This window comes from Dasypus novemcinctus, chromosome 2, assembly GCF_030445035.2.
Source record: "Dasypus novemcinctus isolate mDasNov1 chromosome 2, mDasNov1.1.hap2, whole genome shotgun sequence".
Lineage (NCBI taxonomy): Eukaryota > Metazoa > Chordata > Mammalia > Cingulata > Dasypodidae > Dasypus > Dasypus novemcinctus.
This window is the reverse complement of record NC_080674.1, coordinates 98,090,237-98,103,966: the sequence shown is the minus strand read 5'-3', so window position 1 is coordinate 98,103,966 and position 13,730 is coordinate 98,090,237. Positions and strand designations below refer to the sequence as shown.

The 13,730-nt window shown below is 39.8% G+C and overlaps 1 protein-coding gene across 3 annotated transcripts in view; it reads right to left on the bottom strand.

Moving 5' to 3' along the window:
• Positions 1–5,741, bottom strand: part of FAM81B (family with sequence similarity 81 member B) — a 59,244-nt gene extending 53,503 nt beyond the window's left edge. For 2 of the 3 annotated variants that reach the window (XR_011646267.1, XR_011646266.1), the window contains exons 1-3: positions 5,657–5,730; positions 5,128–5,225; positions 2,092–2,156 (exon numbers count right to left, since the gene is read on the bottom strand). Coding sequence is in view for 1 of the 3 variants with exons in the window: in XM_058284801.2 (XP_058140784.2) it covers positions 2,092–2,156; positions 5,128–5,225; positions 5,657–5,666 (173 nt within the window). In the remaining 2 variants the exon portion in view is untranslated. Of the gene's footprint in view, positions 1–2,091; positions 2,157–5,127; positions 5,226–5,656 lie in introns of all 3 variants that reach the window. The other variant, XM_058284801.2, reaches the window with a different exon arrangement.
• Between the last annotated feature and the right edge of the window lie 7,989 nt (positions 5,742–13,730).

Here is a 13,730-nt window from a genome sequence, read left to right as displayed (position 1 = left end):
ATCTGTGAAAACATGTAATATGTATTCAGACATTTTACTTAAGAGATAATGACTTTTACTCGTTTCAGTACTCTTATTGCATATTAATAAATTTGTTGCCACCCAATGAAAATTGTGAGTTGAAGGGTGATAGGGTGAAAATATTTTTAACAACTTTTGTTCTTTATGTTTATTTTATTGGATTAAATTTGTCAATTCAAAATGTTTGCACTGATTACTGAAATGGCCAATTGTTTGCTTTTCCAGTTAATCAGCTACCCTTGAGCCTACTGCTCTAAGGATTCAATTCAAGCAGAGCTCTAATGATTTAAATGTGCCACTATTGTTCTCCACTCAATCTGACAACTACGGTTTGCCAGAAATGGACATCTATTTCCCATGAGAGGTTACTACATGATGTATCAGAAAGCATAGGGCCACAGAGTCCTGAAGTCAGGGAGCTTGCAGCCTGCCCTGATTGATTAAAGGGAAGAGGTGAAAAGAGAACTAACCTTCCCTAGTGGAAAATGGAAAGTTCTGGATACATGGCTGATAGCAAGAGAAGGGATGAGTAGATGAATGTAGAAATGAATGCTGGGAACAGGAAACCTTCATCATGCTTTAGTTTGAATTAGAATATTTCTTTCTTTTTGTCTTAGTTTTATTTCCTTCAGAATATAAGAAATGGCAAAAATGTCCTTGGATTTCTTTTTAGGTGTGTTCTCATCTCCCAGGAATTTGTCCATCTTTCATTGTCCTAAATGTAGGTCAATAGCCAGAACTATAGAAATCCACTCGGGTTAAGATTGTAAGTTGACAGATCAGAAGAATGAATTCTATTTTCCATTTGTTGTGTGAAGAGTCAGGTTTCTAGGAGGAACACATTTCCCTTTAGTTCTTGGAAGGTAAGTTTAGCAAAAATCCATTTATATTAACTATTTTTATACATACCACATTCATTCTCCTTAACTCAGGAAACATTGTATCTATCCAAAAGTAATATTTTTAAACATTAAACAAAAATCCTCTCCCTAGTTTGGTTCCATTTTCTCTAAAATGTAAACACATAGTCACATAAGCAAATATAAGTTGTGGGCAGCATGAAAAAAGGAGCCGAAATACAATGTGGTTGAACTATTTGGGATGCATTGAATTCAACTGGCTAAAGAACAGGGAATTTCTCTCATGTAAAAAAAATGTTTCTATGAAAATCAATGAACTCAAAATTTTATCATCTTTGCTGTTAAAGGTTATTTGAAAAAAAATTAAGTCCAGAATTTAGATTTTTCTCTTTATATCAGCTCATTTCATTTGGTCATTTTTCTTGATTCATTATGATATATATTTTAGAATCAGAGTTATTTTAGAGCTTCAGGACCCTAGAGAGTTTCTAGTCTAACCACTTCATTTTGAAGATGAAAGAACCAAGGTCCAGGGAAGTTATGGGGCTGACTGAGGTCACACAATAAATTAGAGAAAGGACTGAGACCCTGAAAATATTAGTGGAAATAACTGATCAAATATTCCTTCAATATATGGATTAGAACACCCCTCAATTTATAATAAGCATTGCCTTGTAATCCCATCTTTACAGATTGGAATTTTAGGCTCTTCTGGGCAATGTGTATATATCAACAACATGTCATTTTTTTCTCAAGTCCCAGAGTTGCCTCTTTTCTGTAGACCTTCCCTGGATGAGCTGCAGGAGTGGGACTGTAAACAGAAACAAAATTTTCTGGCAATTTATTTCAAAATTTCCTGAGTTTTTGTAATGCAAGTTCAAAAGATTGATTTTGTTATTTTGAAAGTCATAGTTAACTATATCTGATCTCGTTGCATAACATTTATTGCCAATGCTGTATTATTTCAGCCATAAACCTTCAGGGACCTCTGGAAATTATTTAAGGAGCAGGCAGTGAACTCTGTTAACCCTGTCAATCAGAAAGGAATAGGATAGAGAAGTTCATCTTTCTGAGGTGGCTTAAGTGCAGTGTCTTTTGAAAGCAGAAAACTAATTTAGTTGAACTCAAAGGTCTCATTCAGGCATTTTAATTCTGATGGAATCATTAAATACAGTAAGGAGTTAAAGTTAGTTGTAATTTACAGACTTACTTGTCAACGTATTTAACCAGATCTGTAGAATTCTTAGTTGACATTTTGGCTGGAGGTAATCTTACCTAAAACAAAGGTCATAGATTTAAAATATATCATTAGCACTTTATAAGGAAATCTTATCCATCTTATCCTTACATACATGTTTTAATTTTAAATTAAATATACAACCATAGATCATAGATTACCAGCCCAATTCATCCTGAATAAGTCCTATTTTATTGCTAATGACTAAAACCAAAATTAAGTTCTGGGAAGATACTAGGGAGCTGCATTTCATAGCTTTGGTATCATAGTCAGGAAAAACTTTTTGGAAATGTCAAAGCCATACATTACTCTTGGATAAATTTTAAATGAAATATACAGTAATCATTGAGTTACTAGAGAAGTCCTCACAGAGTGAATTATCCCTGACATTCTGATTTCCCGAGGGGAATCAGCTACTTTCCCAAAAGAAAGCTGAAAACTAGTCTCTTCAACTATTTTTGTTTTCTGAGAAACCTGGATGTCAGATTACTATATTCAATACAAAATAAAAGCATATAACACGGCTATTTACATAATTTATTAGTATTAAATACAGCTGGTCATTTGAATACTTAACTGACAATTTCAAATCCAAGAAAAAGATACTACTAGAAAGTTCTATTTGGATGAATGTTCATAATTTTGTGGCATTTCTATGAGAAAAGAGGATACCAAATGTACTCACTATGTTGCATTTGCTGAAAATGCTTTTGATTCTGATGTTCTTTCTTAAAATTTTATTTTGTAAGTCTAACAACAGGGACACAGATTTATTCTAATTTTCATAGCCTGTCATTGAGTTGGATTCAAAAAAGAGAATATGAGTGGTATTCCACCTCACCTCAGTTAAAAACTTAAATTTCTAGGATATCTTTTCCTTGTATACTATAATGGTGGGCAGAATATGTTGACTCATGTACAGAAATCATTTTTTTTTTTGCAAATAACCAAGGGACCACACCTTCTTGGGACCTAAAAATCTTAATTGGAAATCTCCCTCTAATAACACTTGAAAAGAGGTGAATTCATTTTCAGGGAAGCTAATAAAGATGACAACAGTCAAGCTTCCCAGACCCAGTCCCCATGGTGGTGGGCAACCAGGAAGGAGCCAGTGAGCCGCCATGATAATGCCTCAGGCCTCTCCCATTCCTTAGGGCTTCTGCAATGGGACTGATGTTCCTAATTCTGATCTTCCCCTAGAGGATGGATACACTGATGCATGGGACTCCCAGATCCCCATGTCACAGAAACTATTTTAATTCCTGAGAAGACCTGACCGACCTTCTGCCCTGGTTTGTGTTTCCTGCTGGAACATTCCTGGGCCCTGGGCACCTCTTCTACTTATGACAGCTTCTTCTTCACTCTTTTCATCATGCCTCCTGGCCTGTTGGAATCTACTTTTGGTATTTCCTCAGAGGTTGGTTGACTTTGCCTTTTATATTTGGCATCCAGTAACCCTCCATAAATATTTGTGGAATGAATAAGTACAATGAATTGTCACTCAGGACTCTAAATGATTAGGTTACAGTCTTCCTTTTTCCTTCTGTAGTGCAACAATGGGATATATATCTGGTTTTTAAATTTTTAAAAATTTAAAAATATATGCTTTCAAAATGACAAATGTTAAACATGATTATGGAGGAAAATTTGGAAAAATATAGAAAAGTAAAAAATACAGGAAAAAATACACTTGTACTTTTACCACCTAGAGGAAAAGCCATTAACACTGTAGCAAATTTATTTCTTCATTTTTATATGCATTTTTTCATATATTTGAGACGATACTGTATTTATATTTTCATAATTTCGCTATTTGAACATAGAAACCAGTTTGGCTCCATCCCCATTTCCATAGGCTAAGTCATGAGTATAATGAAATTGTCTCAGTTTAACAACTTGGTGGAGTTGGTGACTCTATTATGGGATTTTAACTTGTGCCAGATAACACTTTACTTTCCATGATAATATTAATTCCACACAAATAATAATAATTATTAGTTCCATCATAATACTAATTCCATATAAATAATGCCTTATTTATAATTATCAGGTCTATGACAATATTTAAAAATGTTACAGGCCTTTATCACTTTATTTGAAGTACTTTTATGTATGTGGTGTGATTTATTCTTCCATTAGCCCTGTAACGTAGGTATCATTGTAACATTGACATCAGTTACTGTAACAGAACTCCTTCCATATTGTAGAAAAAATTTAAGGTGGTTATTGTATAGCTAAGGCACTTGAAGATCAGAGAAGTAATGGACTTCCTCAAGATCACCTAGGTAATGGGGTGATAATCATGCCACAGCTTCTGTTGATTGAGCTCTTCCTACCTGCCAAGCACTTCACCACAGTGATGTTTATTCAAACCTGGCAGCAACGTTGCATAATAGGCCTAATTAGTCTTAATTTACAAAAAAAGGAAACAGAGAGGTTGGGTAATTGCCCAGAGTCACAGAGCTTGTGTGTGGTATAGCTAATAACACACCAAAATCAGTGCTGGATATTGTGCTATCTTTCCAGTGCCCTTTCCATAACCATAGATAGATTGAATCTGAGGTTATATGAATTACAAAACAAAGTCTAAAAGCAGTGCTTGTTTTGAATGCGCTCCTTAATAAATAAAGGAGATATGACAAGTACTAGTAAGAGATCTTCTATTTGGCTAGTGTCTTTTTCACATTAAAGATAAACATCTACACCTTGAGTTTGTCATAGTTATTTCTGAGGCTTCATAAAAACTAAATCATTATCAAATTTTTGTTAATCTTCTCAGGCCCATATCTTAAAAATCATTCCAAGGAATGCATTCACAAATTGAGATGCTTTTTCTTTTCAGCTTGTCTGCCATCAGTCACCTGATCAAGGCACAAGAAACAGGAACTGTGGGAGGAATGAAAAGAAAACCACTCTTCCAGTATTCCTTAAAACTCTCCAAGCAATGCTCAGCATTAAAGAAGCTGAGTAACATACTCTATCTTTAATACGGATATCTAAAGTACTTGCTTTCTTTTCTTGGTCACTGGCTGGGCCAGGAAGGGGGCCATCAGGTTCATCTGGCTGTTCCTCGGCAGTCGGGGAGGCACTTTTGTTTACATCTGTATCTAGGCAACCAGAATGCTGGGATCAGATCAGGAACTATGGCAAGTGAGTTTTTATAGCGGCAGTAATTTTTTTAATGGCAATTTCAGTACATATGGCTAAAGTTAAATTGAAGCCTTTAATTTGTTTTCTTTCCTGCCCCTCTACCCCAATTATCTCTTTCCCTTCCTCCCCATCAGGCTCATAGTCAACTGGAAGACATATTATCACAGGTACTTACACAAGATATTTTGGAAACTTTGTTGAGATTTGTGCACTTATTTAGATCAAACAGGTCTAAAATAATAGGTAATAATTTCTTACTCCGTTGCACCCAAATTATCTCAGAGTCTCCTTTGGGATTTATTACTTTGTCTATATGGGATAAGATACGTAAGTGAGATAGTGAAGTATGAGAAATTTAGGGACATTGAATCGTCCATGTGGCAAATACCTGAACTCATGAAGCTTGATTTCCCAGCTTTATTTTTTGTTGATTTGATTTTTTGAACGGGAACAAGGTTTGTTTGCTTTTTCCCCTCAGAAATCTAAACTATTAGGGAATCGTGACTGCGTCCTGACCAAAGACTTCTTGTTTCTGGGGCATCTCCCCAAGGTTGGCCCAGCAGCATTGTGACTGCAGGAAGGATCTGTGATGTCAACGGGTTTAGTCCTCACACTTTAAGTCCTTAAGCCCGTGGCATTTAGGAGCTTCAAGGGTTTTTCTTAATGTTCATTGTCACAAAAATCAGTAGGTCCTTCAGCATTGTCTCACTGAGTGGGAAGGGGCATTGTTAATACCTTCACAGGTTGATAAGAGACCAGTGTCCATCAAATTAGACAAGAGGAAAGAGAATGAAACGCTGCAATACTCTCAAAATTTCTTAAATCTTTCTCCAAGTATACTATTATAGTAGTTAAGAAAACAAATTCTAGGCCACTAGGGGGAGTATAGCAAATAATGCAGCAATAATGGCAGGTGATGTGGGTCAAGGCCTTAAACAAATGAAAATATGAAAATTTTATACAGCTACTTGGCCCAAAAGGTATGGATTGTTCTGGCTCTAAAATATTTTCCTGATTTTTAAAATTAGAATTTGCATATTTAAAAACACTATTTGTCATCATATACAGAAAGGATGTTATTGGCTGAGTTACTTTTGAAATTATGGTGCTGGACTTGCCCTGTTCCAAAGGCACACAGTGCTCAGGATGCTAAGTGATCCCTTAGATAAATACTTCTCATGATAAGCCTCAATTTTATGTCCTCCAGCACAAAAACTTAGAGATAGAGTATTTCATGATTTGCAAGGAATATAAAAACTCTTCATACCATCCTAAACATTTATCTATCACTATGGGAGACACCAGCATCTGAGAGCAGATGGCTGTGGAATCCAAAGAGAGTGGTTTGGAACCTGGATTTTTCAAACTACTGGCTATTTACTTTGAGTAATATTACCTCACTTCTTCAAGCCTTGGTTTTCTCATCTGGAAAATGAGCTAATAATATTGATTCCATGAGATGACTGAAAGGATTAAATGATGGGAAATGGACTTGGCCCAGTGGTTAGGGCATCCATCTACCACATGGGAGGTCCGCGGTTCAAACCCCGGGCCTCCTTGACCCGTGTGGAGCTGGCCCATGCGCAGTGCTGATGCGTGCAAGGAGTGCCCTGCCACGCAGGGGTGTCCCCCGCGTAGGGGAGCCCCACGCGCAAGGAGTGCGCCCCGTAAGGAGAGCCGCCCAGCACGAAAGAAAGTGCAGCCTGCCCAGGAATGGCGCCGCCCACACTTCCTGTGCCGCTGACGACAACAGAAGCGGACAAAGAAACAAGACGCAGCAAATAGACACAGAGAACAGACAACCGGGAAAGGGGGGGGAAATTAAATAAATAAATAAATCTTAAAAAAAAAAAAAAAGGATTAAATGCGACAATACTTTTAAAGTGCTCTTCGGAGTGCCAGGCTGAGAATTCACTAAAAGGTAGCTATTATTAGCAGTTATTTCACCAGATGGCAAGTACCCAAGAAGTAGATACAGCAGGGCCTGTCTGAGAAAGGAAAACCAGACTTGGCTTTGCTAAACAATTTTTTCAGGTTCTTCCTTTTTTACATTCAGTTTCTAATCCATTGGTCTTGGCTCACTGCAATGAAGAGCTTTAATTTGTTTGTTCTTAAACATAAATGGCCGCTTGGTTTTTAACCAAACAATGCAGATAATATGTATATGTGCCATTGATCTCCTACCTGCTCGAAATACTTATATAAAAATCCTTCCTGGAGGTCAATGTTCTTAAAATTCCTCCTAATTCAGGGCTTCTGAAAGTATAGCCTAAAGCACACAAGCCAAAAAATGGTTAATTTCCGTTTTAACAACCTAAAATTGATGTTATACTCTGGAATTAAATATAGGCATAAAGAGATAATCCTGACATGGCGCTCAGTGAAGGGGGTTGCTCGGTGGAGAGGGTCATCTGAGACAGAACCCTTGTGTATTGTTGGGTACGACACAACCCTAGGGGGCACTCTTTGTGTAGAATTTCATACTCGTTAAAATTTTTCAGGCTTATGTCGGGATATTGTTTAACAAAGCAAGTATAATGACAGTTTTCTAGTGGAAATAAAGGGTCTGGAGGAAGGGGGTTTTATTGGCCAGTGGCAGCCTTGACCCTGGATTAAGGCTGTGTGCTGTGTCCTCAGTTGAACAAGCCTTGACCAGGCCTGGGCCAAAGCAGTCAGTCGTTGTTGACCTAGTATGCCCTCTTCGACTTCCTTTTCTTTCTTTTTTCCTTTCCTGTCACCTCCCATGTGTTTTCCCAATTGCTATCTTAGGCCATCTCAGGCCATCCTTTGGATCTGGAGTCCCATAGGACTTTGTACCTCATTTGGACCTGGAGTCCCATAGGACTTTGTACCTTTCCATGTGCTATTCTACTTTATCTGCTCTAGTCTTCTAGTCATCTCCAGTGTTTAGCACTTAATATTTTGGAAGATATTCCTCAAGTTTCAACGCATGATTCTTATGAGGAAGTCAGCACTAATGTGAATATCCAAATTTTACAGATAAAATTACATGGGGGTTCAGTGAGATTAAGAGATCGCATATGTAAATGATGAAGCCCTGAGTACGCTCAAATCTTTCAAACACTCAACCTTGTGCACCATCCCTCCTGGGATGCACCATACTTAATTCTGTCAGACAGTGAATGACTTGACTTCCATTTTAAAGGATTCCTCAGTGCTTGAATCCAAACCTAAGACTAAGGGTTGAAATTTTAGTAAATGAGATTAAAAAAAAAAAAAGATTTATTTATTTATTTATCTCCCTTCCAGCCCACCCCCCACAGTTGTCTGTCCTCTGTGTCTATTTGCTGCGTCTTCTTTGTCCGCTTCTGTTGTCAGCGGCGCGGGAATCTGTGTCTCTTTTTGTTGCGTCATCTTGCTGTGTCAGCTCTCCGTGTGCGCGGCGCCATTCCTGGGCAGGCTGCACTTTCTTTCACGCTGGGTGGCTCTCCTTACGGGGCGCACTCCTTGCGCGTGGGGCTCCCCTACGCGGGGGACACCCCTGTGTGGCAGGGCACTCCTTGCGTGCATCAGCACTGCGCATGGGCCAGCTCCACACAGGTCAAGGAGGCCCGGACCTCCCATGTGGTAGACGGATGCCCTAAACACTGCGCCAAGTCCGCCGCCAAATGAGATTTTTTTTTGAGGCAGGTATATTTTGGTTCTTCTCAAGTCAAGTGAATAAATTCAATCTCAAGGAAGATCATATTGATCATCTAAAATAGTGGTTAGAAACATGTGCTCTGGCACCAGTCAGGGTTCAGCTCTTCATGCATCCACTCATCAGTTGGGCAATCTTGGTAAGTTAAAGAATCCTGCTTTCCATCTCTAAAATGGGATGATGATGATGATATAGGGTTCTTATGATAATTAATCAGATATGTAGTACATCTTAAAATAGTGCATAGAGCACAGTAAGCACTCAATAAATGTTAGCTCTTATTCTCTTACGTCTAAACTATGTCAGCTTTTTTTATTGCATTTTCTAGGTGGACCTCAATCTCTGTTAAATTAATGAACGAAAACATTCATACTTTGGCCATGAGGGATTGAAGGGAGTCTGTGGAAAAACCCAGAAGGCCAGCTTCCATGAACCATTTCATGGATGCCTCAACCTCTCTCCTGGTGGCCGTAAGGGGATTTGCTCCATCTGTGATTATCATAAATCTTATGTTAGGAGTCTCTACCCAGTGTCTCTACAGAATTCTTTGGGACTTCTGGAATCATCTATTTAAGAAGCATTCTGAGCACTTCCTATTCCAAGGCATTGATTGTGTAGCCTCACTGGGGTAATATAGAGATGGAGAAAAAGCCCCCACCCTCAAGTACCTTAATACCTGTAGGAGAGTGAGCCCACAACTGACTCTTAACCAAGGCAGAAAGTTCTAAGTTACATGGTCAAACATTGTAAGGAATTTCTTGCCTCTCACATTTCCTCATACTCCCATAGGCTAAGCCAAAATCTGGTTAAATCTCTCGCTCTACCTACTCTCTGCCTGCAGTTGTGCAGGAGACATGGATGGAGGGAAGCATGCAACCATATTTACTGATCTTGAAATACATGATCATGAACCTAGAGTAGGTTCTTAATGCTCCCTGGCAATTGTGCTACATTTCCTCAGTCCATCACTCTCCTACTCTGCTAGGTGACTTTTATACTGTTTCCTCTCCTCAACCTGCTCACACCTCCTCTCCCATCCTCACTCTCAACTGATGACCTTAACTTTCTCTTTCACTAAGAAAATAAAAATAAGCAGAAGAGAATTTTAATGGGAGCACCCACTACATCTAAAGACCTGTGTGGTCTATGTTCATATATTCTTACAGAGGATGGGCCACCTGTGCTCCTCGTTAAGGCCAACACCTCCAGTTGTCCTTAATGCCACTTCCTCTCATCTACTCAAGAACATTGCTCCAGTGATTTTCCCTTTTTCCCTCTTTATTGGATCATTCCTGTCAGCATATTGATACACTATTATCTCGCCTACCCCACCCCTATTAAAACAAATAAACAACTTTTTCTTTTTTTTAATTAAACTTTTAAAATCAAAGTTAATAGATCACATAGAACGTTATATTGAAAAACATAAGAAGGGGAAGCGGACTTGGCCCAGTGGATATGACATCTGTCTACCACATGGGAGGTCTGCGGTTCAAACCCCGGGCTTCCTTGACCCGTGTGGAGCTGGCCCACGCTCAGTGCTGATGTGCTCAAGGAGTGCACCCCATAAGGAGGGTCGTCCAGCGCAAAAGAAAGTGCAGCCTGCCCAGGAATGGTGCCACACACACGGAGAGCTGACACAGCAAGATGAAGCAACAAAAAGAGACACAGATTCCCATGTCACTGACAACAACAGAAGTGGACAAAAGAAGAACACGCAGCAAATGGACACAGAGAATAGACAACTGGGGCATGGAGGAGGGGGGGAAGGGGAGAGAAATAAAAATAAAATAAAATCTTTAAAAAAACCCAACAAAACATAAGAGGTTCCCATATGACCCACACCCCACTCCCCCACCCCATCATTTTTGTAAATTGTATTTTTTGGAAGGTGCATACATCACAAAAAAGGTTACATTATAAAAAACATAAGAGGTTCCCGTATACCTTCCATCCCCCCACCCCACTCCTCCCACACCAACAACCTCCCCCATCATTGTGCCACACTCATCGCACTCAGCAAACACATTTTGGAGCACTGCTGCACCACATGGATAACAGTTTATTTTGTAGTTCACACTCTGCCCTGGTACATTCAGTGGTTGTGGCAGGATATATAATGTCCAGCATCTGACCCTGCAATATAATTTAGGACAAATCTAAAGTCCCAAAAATGCCCCCTCATCACATCTCTTCTTGCCACTCCCTGCCCTCAGCAACTACTGTGGCCACTTTCTCCCCATCAATGATATAATTTCTTCTAATAGTAGTCACAAAAGTTTTCTCTTGACCCTATATGCCCTTCCAGCTTCCACCCAATTTTTTGCTTTTCTGCATAGGAAAATTCCATGAAAGTGTTGTTTATATTATTTCTCTCTTTCCATTTTTTCTTCACTAAAATCAGGCTTTCTGTTTGCTGCACTAAAATTGCTCTTGTCAATGTCCCCTATGATCTCTCTGTTGCTAAATCCATTGGTCAATTCCCAGTCTTCACTTTACTTGCCCCATGAGCAGCATTTGCAGAGCCGATAGCAGTTTTCCTCCGAAACTCTTGATTCCCAGAGCACCATTTCTCCCACCTCTCTGGCTACTCCGTTTCATGGATTTTTTCCTCATCTCCCCGACCACTGACCAGGTGACCCAACACTTAAGTTTGCCCTGTGGTTTTAGCACTGAAAGTCTCACCACTAGGGAAGTCCCCCGGGTTGGTGACCTTACCTCCGAACGTTGAAGTGTCCCATTGTACACCCACTGTCTTGATGATCTCACCCAATCTCAGGTCAGTTTTTTTTTTTTTTTAAGGAAAGATAAAGCCATCCATCTAGTGATTTTGGCAGGCACCCCTTCTAGATGCTCGGTGCTATTACCAGCTGTCAGATACTTTGAATATCACCCCAGTTCCTTCAAACCACACAGTACCAGCCTGGTGCCTGCATTGATAGGAGCCCTCTGGCTAGAGCCCCTGAGAACATATTTTAAAACTGTTCTTCAATGAGACATCCACCTTAAACAGTGGGGTCCCCAAACGTACAGAACTTCCTGACTGCAAGGTTGTAATTCACGCCCTTCCCATTCTAAGGGTGCTGGTGACAATCTTCATCCAGCCTCTTTCACCCTGTGCTTCGCCCCATGAATTCCAGACAATCAGTACTCAATCCCATTGCTGACACCCCACCTAGCCACAGAAACTCAGGATTTCCAAATTCCCCTACCCCTGAAGCTGCTCCTCCTCTAGTCTTCCCCATTTCAGTAAATGGCAACAATTTTTCCCCAGTCACTCAGGCCCCAATCCTTGGAATCCTCCTTGACTTTTGTTTCTCTCATACCCTACATCCAATCCTGTGTGCCCTACCTTCAAAATATATCCAGAATCGGGTCACTTCTCACCACTTTCTCTGCTATCATGATGGTCTCAGCCATCTCTCTCCTGGATTATTGCAATGGCTTTCTAAAACCACTCCCTTCTTCCAAACTAGCTCCTCTTGATAATTCTTAATAAAATATCCAGGTTTAAGCTAAGTCTGACCATGAAATGTGCCCACTCAAAATCCCCCAATAGTTTTCTAGCTCACTCAAAGGGCAAAACCTTTCCTAGAGCCACAAAACATTTGTGAGACTTCCATGAAGGAGTCTGACCTCAACTCCAACTAGACTTTCCCTTGCTTACTCTTCTCCAACCACACTGGCCACCTGACCGCTCCTGAATGCCCTGGCAGGCCTTACCTTACCTTGCTGTGGCCTCTCCTTAACTGCACTTTCCTAGATCTCCCCTCAGTCTGCTCCCATACTTCCTTCTGTTCTTTAATCAAATCAAATGTCAGTCCTCAGAGAGGCCTTCCCTGGCCATCTACAATTGTAGTTTTCTCCCATATGACCATTTCCTGCTGTATTTTCCCCTTGGCATTTACCTAATGCATGTTTTACTTTTCCTATAATTTGACTGTTTCCCCCACTAGAATCTAAGCTCCATAAGGACAAGATTTTCCTGCCTCACTGTTTCACTGCTCTGTTTCAATGCCTAAAACAGTGTCTGGCACACAGCAGGTATGCAGTAAATATTTATTAAATGAATGAACTGAATGAACAAAGTCCATGGAAGATGTGCAGAAAAAATTCTGCAGGGGAATTTAGAAGTACCTCTCGAAGGTCAGGTAGATGAACGTGGCATAAATTGTGGAAGAACTGGCATTTTACCTGAACCTTGAAAAATGTGCAGGCAGGAGGTCCCTAAGGTCTGAGTAGCACTCAGAGTTGTTTAATTCGTCTCTTTCCCCCAAAACAGCTCTAAGGACACTTCCAGGGGTTCTTCTTGCCTTGACTCCTCCATGGACACTTGGAGGAAGGAAGGCACTCTCTTCCTGCCACCAAGACTTTCTTGTCCTACCTGACTTTCAGCCGGCTGCCTATTAGAAAGTTTTGATAAATTCAGCAAGTTTACACCTGATAAGGGATAAAGCCTTAGTCCCTGCAGGCATTCTCAGGCATTAGTGTGTATAAACGCAGCTGGAGAACTTCTCAAACTGTAGCTTCCTAGGTCTATCCCACAAGTTTAACAAGTTTAACAAGCATTTTTTTTTTCTTCCCATTTTCACTTTTTAAAAAATTAGAGCAGTTGTAGGTTTATAGAAAAAATCGTGCAGGAAGTATAGAGTTCCCATATATCTCCCTCACACATGCAGTTTTCCCTATTATTAACATTTTGCACTAGTGTGATACCTTTGTTTCAACTTATGTACCAGATTATTATAATTATACTGTTAACTATAGCCCACAGTTTATATTAGGGTATACTCTTTGTGTT